This window comes from Polyodon spathula, chromosome 3 (genome assembly GCF_017654505.1).
Source record: "Polyodon spathula isolate WHYD16114869_AA chromosome 3, ASM1765450v1, whole genome shotgun sequence".
Lineage (NCBI taxonomy): Eukaryota > Metazoa > Chordata > Actinopteri > Acipenseriformes > Polyodontidae > Polyodon > Polyodon spathula.
This window is the reverse complement of record NC_054536.1, coordinates 92,330,960-92,344,461: the sequence shown is the minus strand read 5'-3', so window position 1 is coordinate 92,344,461 and position 13,502 is coordinate 92,330,960. Positions and strand designations below refer to the sequence as shown.

At 40.5% G+C, this 13,502-nt stretch overlaps 1 protein-coding gene across 1 annotated transcript in view; it reads right to left on the bottom strand.

Moving 5' to 3' along the window:
- The window catches only part of kcnh8 (potassium voltage-gated channel, subfamily H (eag-related), member 8), a 71,170-nt gene extending 58,107 nt beyond the window's left edge, over positions 1-13,063 (bottom strand). The window contains exons 1-2 of the mRNA XM_041242613.1: positions 12,980-13,063; positions 11,831-12,077 (exon numbers count right to left, since the gene is read on the bottom strand). Coding sequence (XP_041098547.1) covers positions 11,831-12,077; positions 12,980-13,063 — 331 coding nt within the window. The remainder of the gene's footprint in view (positions 1-11,830; positions 12,078-12,979) is intronic.
- Positions 13,064-13,502: the final 439 nt, after the last annotated feature.

The window sequence follows — 13,502 nt, the reverse complement described above, 5'->3', positions numbered from 1 at the left end:
AAATCATATAAATCTTTCACAAAAAATATCAGAAGCACATTATATTGTATCATAAATATATGAGATTTGAACAACAATTTAAGCTGTTCGGGTCTATTCAATTAACATGTCACCATTTAGATTATCAAAAGAACCCTTTCCGAGCCAAGGTAAAATCAACAGCAAAAGTACTTTTTGTTTGTGTATTTGAAGCATGGAAGATGTCAGGGGAGGCAATACATTAATGAATTAAACAGTTCCTTAAATCAACTGCCATGTTCCCAGCTCTACAAATCGCTTAGCAGCATGTTTTTAAGCAATCTAATCTGTCTAGCATTTGCCATTCACGCATTAGAACAGTTATTGTAAAAATTAATATTTTCTCCAGCACACATTTTCTCAGCTAAAAAGTAAATACCATATTACTTCAATTTGGTGCCAGCCTTGAATTAAAGACGCGCTGGTACTGACGCCACAGTCATATATCAGCTTTATAATAGAGGCCGCTATCAATAAAGAAACATTCAGGTATTTTTTTCTCCCCCTACTAAAAACAAAACAAAAAACAAAAACACAGTAAACAAATAAACGTGTAACACTATGTGCATGTAACTATGTGTGCATGAGTAGAAGCGACAGCGTGGGAGAAGTACAGGCGCGGAAAAGTGCAGCGCAGTTGAGAAGCAGTAAGGAGAAATTACATCTTCAATTGCTTTAATCAGAAAACACAGGACATTGGGCAAACACTGCAGCTCAAAGTCAAACAGCCGCGTGTGTTTTTCTGATAACAAACAAGCTGAAACTCGGAGCAGCTGATTTAAATTCAGCGCCGTTCTGAGACAAGGGTGAGGGGAGGAGCCAATAGCACAGCAGAACAATGCAGCTATAAACGAGGCAGTCTTCCCAGCGACAATGAGTGAAAGCGACAGCGTGGGAGAAGTACAGGCGTGGAAAAGTGCAGAGCAGTTTAGAAGCAGTTTGAAAGCAGGTTGACGGCTTGAGAAGAAACTAAACTTAACCCCCCCCCCCCCCCCCCCCCCCCCCCCCCCCCCCCCCCCAACATGGTCTTCAAACCAGAAATCTGTGACACCTGCTTGATGTGGAAAATCCGAGAAAACCCAGCGGAGCTAAACCAAGTGTGCGTAAAGTGTCGCACGATCCAGGACTTGCATAAACTAGTAAGTATGCTAGAAATGAAGCTGGAAGAAATGAGATAGCAACAGGATCTTGAGAATCTGGCACACCCACAATTCATGGAAGTCTGCACCACCCCTAACAGAAAGAAAGCCACCAGGGAGATAGAAGATCAGAACAGCTGGGTTCAGGTAGGCAGAAGCAGGGAAAAAAAGAAACTTCGTCAAACACAACCACCAGAAATCAAAACAACCAACAGATTTGAGTCAATTCAAAATTTTGATGAGCAGAACCAACAACAAGAGAATGAAAGGAACAACATCCAGGACCGTATTGACAGTTGTGGCCAAACAGCAAAAAGAAGGGAGGTCATGATTGTTGGGGACTCCATATTGAGAAACACAGCAAGTTCAATTCGCAGTTTGGTCCCCCTTACTACAACAGTGTGCTGCCTTCCAGGAGCCTCTGTCAAGCACATCATTGAGAACGTGGACAGGCTCCTAGAACGAACAGGAGATGACCCTTGTAGTAGTCGTCCACATCGGTACAAACAACACTGGAAGAGGCAGATCAAAATCCCTGCAAAACAAATTCAGAGAGCTAGGAAGGAAATTAAAAGACAAGACCAAAACTGTGGTATTTTCTGGTGTACTACCGGCACCCTGCAAAGGACCATATCGACAGCTGTAAATAATTAATCTAAACACATGGCTGAAGACGTGACGCACACAGGAAGGCTTCACCTATCTTGATCATTGGACCATATTCTACAACGAGGACTATCTGTATAGACGGGACGGACTGCACTTAAATAAAAAGGGAACCAGTCTACTTGGAGAAAAGATCCTCAAGCAGGCTCAGAAGCATTTAAACTAGAAAAGAAGGGTGGAGAATTTAACAAAAAAACAGAAGGGAGACCACATTAAAACAAGGACAACAACTCAGGTAAGACAACCATTAAATGTATTTATCTAAAGTATCAGAAACAGAATTTTAGAACTTGAAGCTACTGCACTAATAAGTAATTATGATGTGATAGGTGTTACAGAAACTTGCAAAGCACATGACATGGTTTATTTAGATTTTCAGAAAGCTTTTGACAAAGTCCCGCACAAAAGATTAATTCTCAAACTGAACGCAGTTGGAATTCAAGGAAACACATGTACATGGATTAGGAAGTGGTTAACTTGTAGAAAACAGAAAGTACTGATTAGAGGAGAAACCTCAGAATGGAGTGTGGTAACCAGTGAAGTATCACAGGGATCAATATTAGGTCCTCTGCTATTCCTAATCTACATTAATGATTTAGATTCTGGTATAGTAAGCAAACTTGTTAAATTTGTAGATGACACAAAAATAGCAGGAGTGGCAAACACTGTTGCAGCAGCAAAGGTCATTCAAAATGATCTAGACAAGATTCAGAACTGGGCAGACACATGGCAAATGACATTTAGTAGAGAAAAGTATAAGGTACTGTATGCAGGAAATAAAAATGTGCATTATAAATATCATATGGGAGATACTGAAATTGGAGAAGGAATCTATGAAAAAGACCTAGGAGTTTTTGTTGACTCAGAAATGTCTTCATCTATAGACAATGTGAGGAAGCTATAAAAAAGGCCAATAAGATGCTTGGATACATCGTGAAAAGTGTTGAATTTAAATCAAGGGAAGTAATGTTAAAACTGTACAATGCATTAGTAAGACCTCATCTTGAATATTGCGTTCAGTTCTGGTCACCTCGCTATAAAAAAGATATTGCTGCTCTAGAAAGAGTGCAAACAAGAGCGACCAGAATTATTCCGGGTTTAAAAGGCTTGTCATATGCAGACAGGCTAAAAGAATTGAATCTGTTCAGTCTTGAACAAAGAAGACTACGCGGCAACCTAATTCAAGCATTCAAAATACTAAAAGGTATTGACAATGTAGACCCAAGGGACTTTTTCGACCTGAAAAAAGAAACAAGGACCAAGGGTCACAAATGGAGATTAGACACAGGGGCATTCAGAACAGAAAATAGGAGGCACTTTTTTACACAGAGAATCGTGAGGGTCTGCAATCAACTCCCCAGTAAAGTTGTTGAAGCTGACACCCTGGGATCCTTCAAGAAGCTGCTTGATGAGATTCTGGGATCAATAAGCTACTAACAACCAAACGAGCAAGATGGGCCGAATGGCCTCCTCTCGTTTGTAAGCTTTCTTATGTTCTTATGTTCTTATGTAACACCCACGAAGAGACGGGAGCCTCAATCTAGCAAGTAAATTACAAACTAATGTACACACATAGTAAACACATTTTATTTTATGGTAGTACAGTTCTGAAAGAAAATCCAAGATAAACTACATAGAGAACAGCAGTCCTTCTGAAGTTCTTAGAAGTGGTTTTGTTGTTTTGTTTTTGATTCAATTGTAATTCCCGTACTCAATCACGTACAAACAAAAACAATGTGCTTACTATCTATGAGAAGATGTAGTTTTGCTTTCGCTTACAGCAAAATTACAAACAAGCAAGTTACAGTGAGAAAAAAAAATGAGTATATTGTAGTTTTTACACAAATTAAGATGATCCTGAGGTAATTTGTGGTGCACAAAAACATCTACATCACACTCTTGGATTTAACGGCCACACTAGCATTGTCAGGCCCCTTAACAACCAATACACACTCCTGACCTTCCAACTCCCACTTAATAGGCTCTCAGTAACTGTCATTGATAAATGTACTGCAGTCAAAGTAGGTCAGCTACACATGCTGCGTCATACAGGTAGACTAATGTATTACGAAAATAAGCAACCGCGATACTTCTGCAATATCATAAATCATGTAACAAAATATCGCAGTGTTTGAAAATCGTAGTATTATTAATAAAGGTCGCCCTCGTATAACAGCCACTCTCTTTTAACGCCACAGTCATTTTGATCAATTTAAAATAAACGCCTCTGTGCCAAATTGAAGTAATACGGTACATTTGGGCCACTCCAACGTGCTTTGCCAGTCCTTCTCAATATCGTTGCTTTTCTTCAGATTCATTGTCTGCATCATTTGACTCCTATGGGAAATACATGACTAATATATGATTGTGTTGGGTTTTTGTTCAGGAGGTACTACAAAAAACAACATATTTAAACAAATCAAATTCACATTTACCATAATGTGTGCATCTTCCATATCAAAAATTCATATTAGGTTAGATTTACCACCCTGTATTTTTAGCTGTATGTAATTTTATAATCTTTGAAAACTAATATAGTCTGAAACCCATTCAATCAATTCCCCTTGATTTCCCTTTCACTGATTTCAGCTTAAGGACAAAATCAATTTTTTACTTAAGAATGGGACTTGGTTCTTTAAGCAGAAACACTCCATTAACACTGAACAGTTATATTATCCCTTGTCATTTGCAGAAAAATTAGAAAGAGCTCCACACGTGAGTATTTGGACTGGAGGGTTTCCCCTCAGGTAAATTCCAACAGTAATAGCAATTATTTTATTGCTTTTGCATTGTTGGATCAAATTCAGTCAAGCAATTCAATAGCTACTGCGATGCTTACAAATAGTGTCTGAAAAAAACATTTGCTTGTGAAAAATATATCTTCAGAAAAGAAGATAGGGAGAGTGGGAGCAACAATCAGATAAAGAAGGAACGAGGGCCGCAGGGACACACTTGTTTGAAAAACACTTATATGCAGTAAAGGTTAAATGAGCACATTATTGGTTGCCTGAGCCTGGCAGAAATCTGAATTACTTTCTTGCAATTTGTTTTAAAGAAAATGGTTATATTGAAAGTAAAACAAACCAGCATGTGGTTTAACCTCCAGTGTAAGAAGGATATGTTTCTCTAGTATGGGAGCGTGCAGGTTACTCGTGCAACGAGTAAAGTAAAGGGAATGTGCAGATCACCTGGGTAATGGACACATTCGGTTTTCAGAGTATAGGAGAAAACAGTCGCTCGCCACATAATGTGATAACTTTCAACGTAATGCTGCACCTAGTCAGCAGCTTCAAGCTGTGCCTGCATGAATGAATCAGTGGACAAGCTGGCTGTCAATCACATGGGGGCTTGTGTTAATAGCAAATGAGAAAGACTCAGAGTACTAGATCACTACACAACTTTCTGATTCGCTATATGCAGGTTAGACAAGAGCTTTTTAGGTCCTTATTTCATAACATGTGATTGTTATAACTTAAGACTGGCATCCAACTTGTACTATTATAGGATTTACCTCTATCCACTGGCGGTTTAATGCTGCTTGTCAAGAGTAAACTAAAAGTTATCACATTGAATGGCAAAGCTTCTGAAACGTGTTACCCAGTTTACAGGTTTCATAATGTTTCAATCACGAGCCAATCAATCGCTCAAAAGTCCGATTAAAACAAATAAAAGGGGAGGGATTTTTCACAGTATTTTGGGTACTCGTAAAAAATGAGATGTTTTAGCCCTACATACAATATATATATATATATATATATATATATATATATATAAAACAAGGAACATATGCAGTTAGAAATCTTGAAATCCAGATAGAAAAGAGTGACAGGTACTCTTTCAAATCTGAAGTTCACATCCCAAATAACACCCTGTGCAATATTCAGCACACAAAGTGCATGCTCCATTGTTCATTTTCTAAAAGCATTTTTTTCTTATCTTGAAAAATGCCTTTTAAAAGGTAGAGTGTAAGATTTCTCATTGTGACGTTACTTCTCATTAGATGTACTTCATCAGTTATTACTGTAATCATCGAAGCTAAGTGCCTTCTATAATGATGCACTTCACATTGAAAGTGTAATCAAATACCAGAACCATAGGCGCCGACTTCAGGGGGGCTCCTAGCCCTGGCCGAATTTTAAAAAGGGGGCTCAAAACTAAAGTGAAGCGATATAACTTAATGGTGCTTAATATTCCATGAAGAATAGTAGTTTTCAATTGTATTAATTTATTACAATTTATTTAATTTATTTATTATTAATCGATCAAATCATGGATACATTTCTAATTAAGAAGATGATAGATTACATGGTAGCTGTATTAGTCTAGAGATGATAGACAAAGAGAAGGAAATGTGACACCTTTTATTGGGCTAACTAAATAATAATTATTCACAAGCTTTCAAGACCTCAAAGGTATCTTCTTCAGGTGAAAGTAGGAAAGGGAGATTGATGTTTACATTCAAACTTGCATCAGAACTTTAACAAAAATAACCTATTTTGAATCACTACAATTCTAACGTATGGAAAAAAGCTGCATGTCATACACACAGATACAAATACATATTTGTGTAGCAGGGGGAGATCTGTGCTGACTCTGCTGGCGTGTTCACGGTGCTGCAGGAAGAGGGCAGCAGTCGTCCAACAACCGCCTGTGAGTCATGGCAGTGACACGGGGAGGTGGGAAAGTGGGTGTGTGGACTTTCCCCCTCTCTGAATGGCTGAGAGGCGGGTCTTGGGGAGATTGTTAGCCCTATAAGTTAATGCTTTGTTGTTTCCTCAGGTCTGCCCTTTTAAACGCGCTGAGAGTGTGGAAGCGCTGGTCCAGGACTGAGAACCAGTCGGGACAGAACGAAACAGAGTTTCAGAGTGAGACAGTGAGGGCGGGGAACCCTTGGGCAGACCTCGGAATATTATAGCCAAGCAGGCTAGTTAGCGGCACCTTTTCTTTGTAGTTTTGTTACCGTTTTATTTTCCCTTTTTCTTTTTGCCATCTATTCTTGAATTATTGTTTGAAGCCCCTGCGAGTGTGCTTGCACCCTGAACTGTTTACCATCATTTGGTATTCCCGTGGTTCTGTTTACCATAGTTGGTAAGCAGACCACGGACCAACAGCGCCCTCTGCGAGCTAAAGAAACAAAACACCCTTGAAAATAAAACTGGGCACCTGTGTGGTGTTTTCAAGTTCACCTGTCTGTCTCCTGAGTCAGTGAATTACCCACCACCCTTCCACAATTTGCTTCACTGATCTACACAACATCATCTACACTTTCAACGTAAAAGAACAATTATAGAAATATTCAAAAAGTAATTAAAAAAAAAAAAAAAGTCTTCACTGCATAAGACTTCATACCCCTTGAGTCAATACTTGGTGCAAGCCCCTTTTGCAGCAATAACAGCCATGAGTCATTTTGGATAAGTGTCTACCACTTTAGCACAGCGAGATGGTGGTTTTTGCCCATTCTTCTTTGCAGAATAGCTCAAACTCCACTTTATTCTCATCAGACCATAAAACCTTCTCCCACATGCGTGCAGTATCCCCTAAGTGTTTGTTTGCAAAAGCTATGAGGCACATCATGTGGCTTTTTTTCAGCAGTGGCTTCATTCTTGCCACCTTCCCATACAGGCCATGTTTATGGAGTACTCTTGAAATTATTGAACAGTCAACATTTTCCCTAATCTCATTCAGAGAGCTATGTAGTTCTTTTAAAGTAATCTTACGCCTCACAGTGACCTCCCTCAGCAGTTTCCTTAAGCCACGGCTACTAACTTTGGAGAGACGGCCTGATCGAGGCAGTGTCTTGGTGGTGCCAAACTGTTTCCACTTTACAATGATGGACCTGACAGTGCCCAAGGTATATTCAAAGACATTAAATACACATATAAACACACACATACATATACATTTATGCAGTGTAAACAAGTACTATAAATTGTAGTGAGGTAGAAAACTAGTATCCCGATTGAGTCCTTTGTGTTTTTTGAGTCCAGGAATTTTATAAATTTAAGTTCCCAAGTTTTCCTGTCTTGTGTGTTTTTGAAATTTCTGATTGTTAATCTCCCTCCCGACCTGTGAGGGCACTGAGTAGTGAAAGGGGAAGTCTTTGGACAGGCTGGCTTGACAGTTCATTTCCTGGGTCAGGACGTCAGTCAGCCTGGAAGAAGGCGAGACTCCATTGCAGGAATGTATTGACCCGGAAGGTAAACGAGGTATTAGCTGCAGGCAATAGAGCCAGCTGCAATCGTTTACCAAGGGGTCATGCGCGATAGCCTAAAGGAGCCGGAGAATCGTAAATCTTTTCCACTGCCCGCTTTTTGTTATAAACTGGAAGGACCGTGTGAGATGCAGAGAAATATTCACGAGTGTTTTGTTTGTTTGTTCATGTCTGTTTAAGTAACTGTCTGTGTTTGTATATCACTAGAGGGCTAAACACGAATCCGGAGCTGTCGCCAAGGGCCAGCACAAAACCGGATCAACACTGCACTACAGTCACTGTTAAACTTGTTATCGTGCACCACGAGCACTACAGCACGCATCCGGATTTGGTGACCGTGTATTGTATATTGTGGACGGACTAACTGTGTTTATAATTTGGGACTGCAACCCGTTATTATTAAACCGTGCAATATACATTGCTGTGTATTGCCTGGAATTATTGTTTGAGGTCATCAGACCTGGATTTATAAAATAAAGCACCCTTTTTTCTAAACTGGATTACAATGGTCTGCCTGTGATTATTCAATCACTGCATTACCTCTGCACCTGTTCATTGTCAGCAGCCACTTTGCCATAGGTCAGTAGTAGACACCCCCCCTGCCCCCCCCCACTATATGCAATTCTGGCAAGAAACATTTAGGTTAGTTTTGTGTAAAAATTCCTTCCAGGATTAACTACAGTAAGAGGCATGATGACCACTCTTTATTACACTAGACACACCATTTTACCATTCATATTTATTATGAATTGGTAATGCAGCTCACATTGGTACGGCAGCTCATTTGTGCCCCCCTTTGGAGATTCATGTCCCCCCCTCATTCTAAGAAACATTATTTCTGCACACAACATGAGGATTTTAATGTAACATATTGCTTAAGACAGAAAGCAACATCAATAGCACCTAATCAATACTCTACTGTTGAATGCTCTTGAACATAAAAGAACACTTAAGGACTCGCTTGTGTCTCAGTGAGAAGGAGGAGCCTGTCAGCACACCATTTTTGGGAGTTCGGTTTGATTTTGGAGAGCTTCAACTGCAAATCAGTTTACATTCAAGTGGCTTCTATACTTATTTTTGATGTTAATAAACTAAGAAAACTCTGTTTCACACAGACATTGAGGCAAAGTGAACAAGTATTTCAACAGCTGTTTCGGACAATTCAAGGAACAAGCCAGAATTGATCAAGAGGTGAGACTTTGAAATGATTTCTCAAAACAGAGTCACCAGCAACGTTGATCATATTCTCTTTTATACTCATGGCAATTGAGACGCTTGCTTCAAAGTCCTATGAAAATGGATTTCGAACTCCATTGGTGAAATCCTGCAATTCATTTGCCTCTCTTTCTGAAAATATTCACTGACAAAGCTGTGAAAAATGCTTCAGAATTGTAGTTTAACTGATAACCTCGTTGCTACTCGGAGAACCGCCCTCGCTGAGGTGAGGCTGGACCAATCGGCCTCAAAGGCAGGGAATCGAGGACTAAACTAAGGAAGGATAGAGGATGAAGTAAGGTCTCCCTGGCTGACTGAGACATTTAATTGAGAGAGGTCAGATGGCTGACACTCGGAGGCCATATGGAGAGCCTTGCGATCTATGCAGGGAGAACAAAAGCTCTGGAAAAGAGAATAAAGAAATAAACACATAAAAAGGGCCAGGGGTCCCCCCCCATCTTCGATAAGTTAAGACAATGACTAGCTTGAAAGTTGGGAGCAAGCTTTGCTCTCTGAAGAGGGAGACTGGTATGGGTGCAAATGAATAGATTTCTGCAGGAGAATGGAAAACGAAATGTAGTTAAAGTTGGGAAGTGAGCTTCACTTGCCCCCAAAAGAGGACCCACATCTCCCCGCAACTGCGCCACCATACAAAGAAGAGAGGAAACTGTTAGTTAGAAATGATAGTGGTGATTAATTCCATTTTTTTTTTTTTTTAATTTATTAACTGCTCCAACTCCAGATGTAAAAATGAAACCCTTTCCCAGGTACCAGATTGTGATAATAATAATAATAATGTTTTCAAACCTGTAATTGCTAGAACATGTTAACATATGATAAATAAAACACAAATAAATGACCTAAGCTGTGTTTTTTTCATTAACCCTTTATGCTCCTGTGTACTACATACCCGTGTTCAATATAGAGATAAAAACATGTTTTGTTTTTTTTTGAACAATGAAAACCAAAATGCTGCTAATAACACTAATAACAATATAATCAGTAAACAATAATTATCAAATAATAATTAAACAATATCAAAATGTGTGCCATTATCGACTTCCTCTGTGCCATTTATTGAAATGCTCAATATAACAGAACCCGGGGTTGCCTTCGCAACCACTGCGTATTTTTCTTGTGTCTTGTCTTTTGTTTTCATTTTCGTAGCAGACCCTGCACCTTCTTTGCAATCTCTGCTTCCCTTGTGTTGGAGGGATAGTCACAAGTGCGTGTACAGGGCTACTTTGCACAGGCATTGTGATGGATTTGGCTGCCGCAGATGCCTGCTTCATTGCCTTGTACCCAGTACTGTGTTCTGATAGAATTTCGTCACAGCACTGTAAAAGGTAATCCAGGAACGGAATCTTACCCTCCCCTGCTGAAAGCTGATACCGCACTCTACTGTTCAGCATCATCCGGGACGTGAAGTGGATGCCTAGTCTTGTTAAGCAGGCAAGACTTTTTCTGCTAGGATCGTATGGCTCTAAGTCCTGATCGCAGGCATCCACGGCTCCCATCAGTTTGTTGTACTTTTCAATGTAGAATGGCTTTTTGAAAAATACTGTTGCTCCTCCAGTGACAACACAGGTCTTTTCTACAAAGCCAGCTGTGTGCTTTGTAGTCAATACATTCACATCCCTTTTGTCGTTCCACCTCACCAACAATAAATTTCTAACAAAACATACCTGTCCTTTGTCCAGTTTTTCTTCAGTTACTTCCTTTGGTACTCCTCTGTTGGTTCGAATAGTCCCAGTGATGTGCATATCACTGATATGTGACGGGGGAGGGGATCCCCTATGTTATTGTGCGCTATTAAATAATTTATTATTAATAATAAATATTTGTATTTTATAGTATTGTAGTAGTAGTAGTAGTCATAGCAGTCATTTTTTGTTTTTTTTTCAAAAAAAATACAAAAAAAAAATCAGAGTTATGAAATTTCTTGTTCAGACAATGTGAAAAGACACTTGTTGATATTATGTACCATGTTTCTTACTACATAAGTGCTATTACGATGTGTACATGACACTATATTGCGTATCTACAAGGACTCCTGAGGATTTAAGCCAAGGAAGTCTTCAGGAATCTCCAATTATACTTTAATTAACATTGATCTATATTTGTATACTGATTACTATGGACTATATAGTGATTACATGTCTTATGACTCCGCGACTTTAATTCAACTGCATTAGGAAATGTTTACAGGCTCTGGGCGTATAAACCGAGCAGCTGACCTGAGCCAATATGAAAACTTTTCAGGAGGTGAATTAGAAATCACACTTGTGACTTCTGCCTCACACAGTGTGAACTGACTGAGTAAGGTTCCGCCCTTGGAACCTTTAACTCGATGCAATTTACGGTGAAATAATCAGTCTAATTCTTAAATCAGAAAAAAGAATTTTTTCAATGAACAAAATGTGTCCCCCATGCTGATAACCTCAGAGGGGTACCAGAGCATGGCCACAGCCTTGCAGATGCCCACGTCATGGTAGCTGAAGTAACAGAGGCCTGCGAACCATGACAGCAGAGAGAGCAGCGGAGCGCTTCCACTGGAGGCTTTGATTGTTGCGTCTCCAACCTCCATAACTATCAGCACAGAGGCCAAGACCCAGTGGATAGTCAGTTAAGTGCAGCAGCCAGGGAGTAGTCCATAGCGGGCCCTCATCAGGGTACATGTAAGCTAGTGGGATCATTCCCAGCAACGCCACACTCAGCACTCGGGTCGTTGCAATGATGCAGCCTTTGAGCGGCAGTGAACTGTGTGGGGGACGTGTGGATGTGTGCGGACAGAAGAACGTGGGGCATCCCTGGAGACACACGCCTGTCTGAAGAACAGAGGGGACCCCGGTTACAGAGAGCGCTTATTGTCCGACACTGCAGCCGTGTTGTAGACACTCAAATACAAACCCCAGAGTGGTAAAATCTGTAGTTTGTAGTGGTAAACCATCGTCGTAGAGTATCGTGTAGAGTAGTCGTAGTAGCAGTAGTGTCAGTAGCAGTAGTGGTAGCAGCAGTAGTAGTCACCAGTAGACTACATCATCGCAGTAGTGGTAGCAGTATTAGTCAGTAGTAGCAGCATAGCAGTAGTAGTAGTCGTCATCACCATCGTAGTAGCATAGTAGTAAGCATCATAGTCAGTAGTCAGTACCATAGTGGTCGTCATCACCAGCAGTATAGTAGTCATAGTAGTAGTAGTAGCGTAGTAGTAGTAGCAGTAGTGGTCAGCAGTAGTAGTAGCAGTAGTAGGTAGCAGTATCAGTCGTAGCAGCAGTATGTGGTAGCAGTCGTAGGAGAGTGGTCGTCAGCATCATCATAGTAGTAGTCATAGTCAGCAGTCAGTCGTATTCAGTCATGGTGAGTCAGCAGTAGTGGTAGTAGCAGTCAGTAGTCGTCAGTTACGTAGTCGTCAGTAGTAGTAGTAGTAGTAGTAGCAGTAGTGGTAGGCAGTAGTAGTAGTAGCAGTAGTAGTAGTAGCAGTAGTAGTAGTAGTAGTAGTAGGTAGCAGCAGTAGTAGTAGCAGTAGTAGCAGTAGCAAGTCAGTCGTCATCACCATCGTCGTCAGTCAGTCCATCATCATAGTAGTCATCAGTCAGTCATCACAGTAGTAGTAGTAGTAGTAGTCAGCAGTAGCAGTAGTCGGTAGCAGCAGTAGTGGTAGCAGCAGTAGTCGTCAGGAGTAGTAGTAGCAGTAGCAGTAGTATCGTCAGTAGCATAGTGGTAGTAGCACCATGTAGCAGCAGTCATCATCATCATAGTCATCAGTAGTCCGTCGTAGCGTAGCAGTCGTCGTCATAGCAGCAGTAGTCGTCATCATAGTAGTATCAGTAGTCAGTAGTCGTAGTCAGCAGTAGTCGTAGTAGCCATCGTCGTCAGTAGTATCATCTAGTCAGTCATCATAATCATCATAGTATCGTCATAGTGTCTAGTAGTAGTAGGTAGTAGTAGTAGTAGTGGTAGTAGTGGTAGTAGTAGTAGTAGTGGTAGCAGCAGTAGTAGGTAGCAGTAGCAGCAGTAGTAGTAGTAGTAGTAGTAGTAGTAGTAGTAGCAGTAGTGGTAGTAGCAGTAGTGGTAGTAGCAGTAGTGGTAGCAGCAGTAGTAGTAGCAGTAGTAGTAGCAGTAGCAGTAGTGGTAGCAGCAGCAGTAGTGGTAGTAGCAGTAGTGGTAGTAGTAGTGGTAGCAGTAGTAGTAGTAGCAGTAGTGGTAGTAGCAGTAGTAGTAGTAGTAGTAGTAGTAGCAGTAGTGGTAGTAGT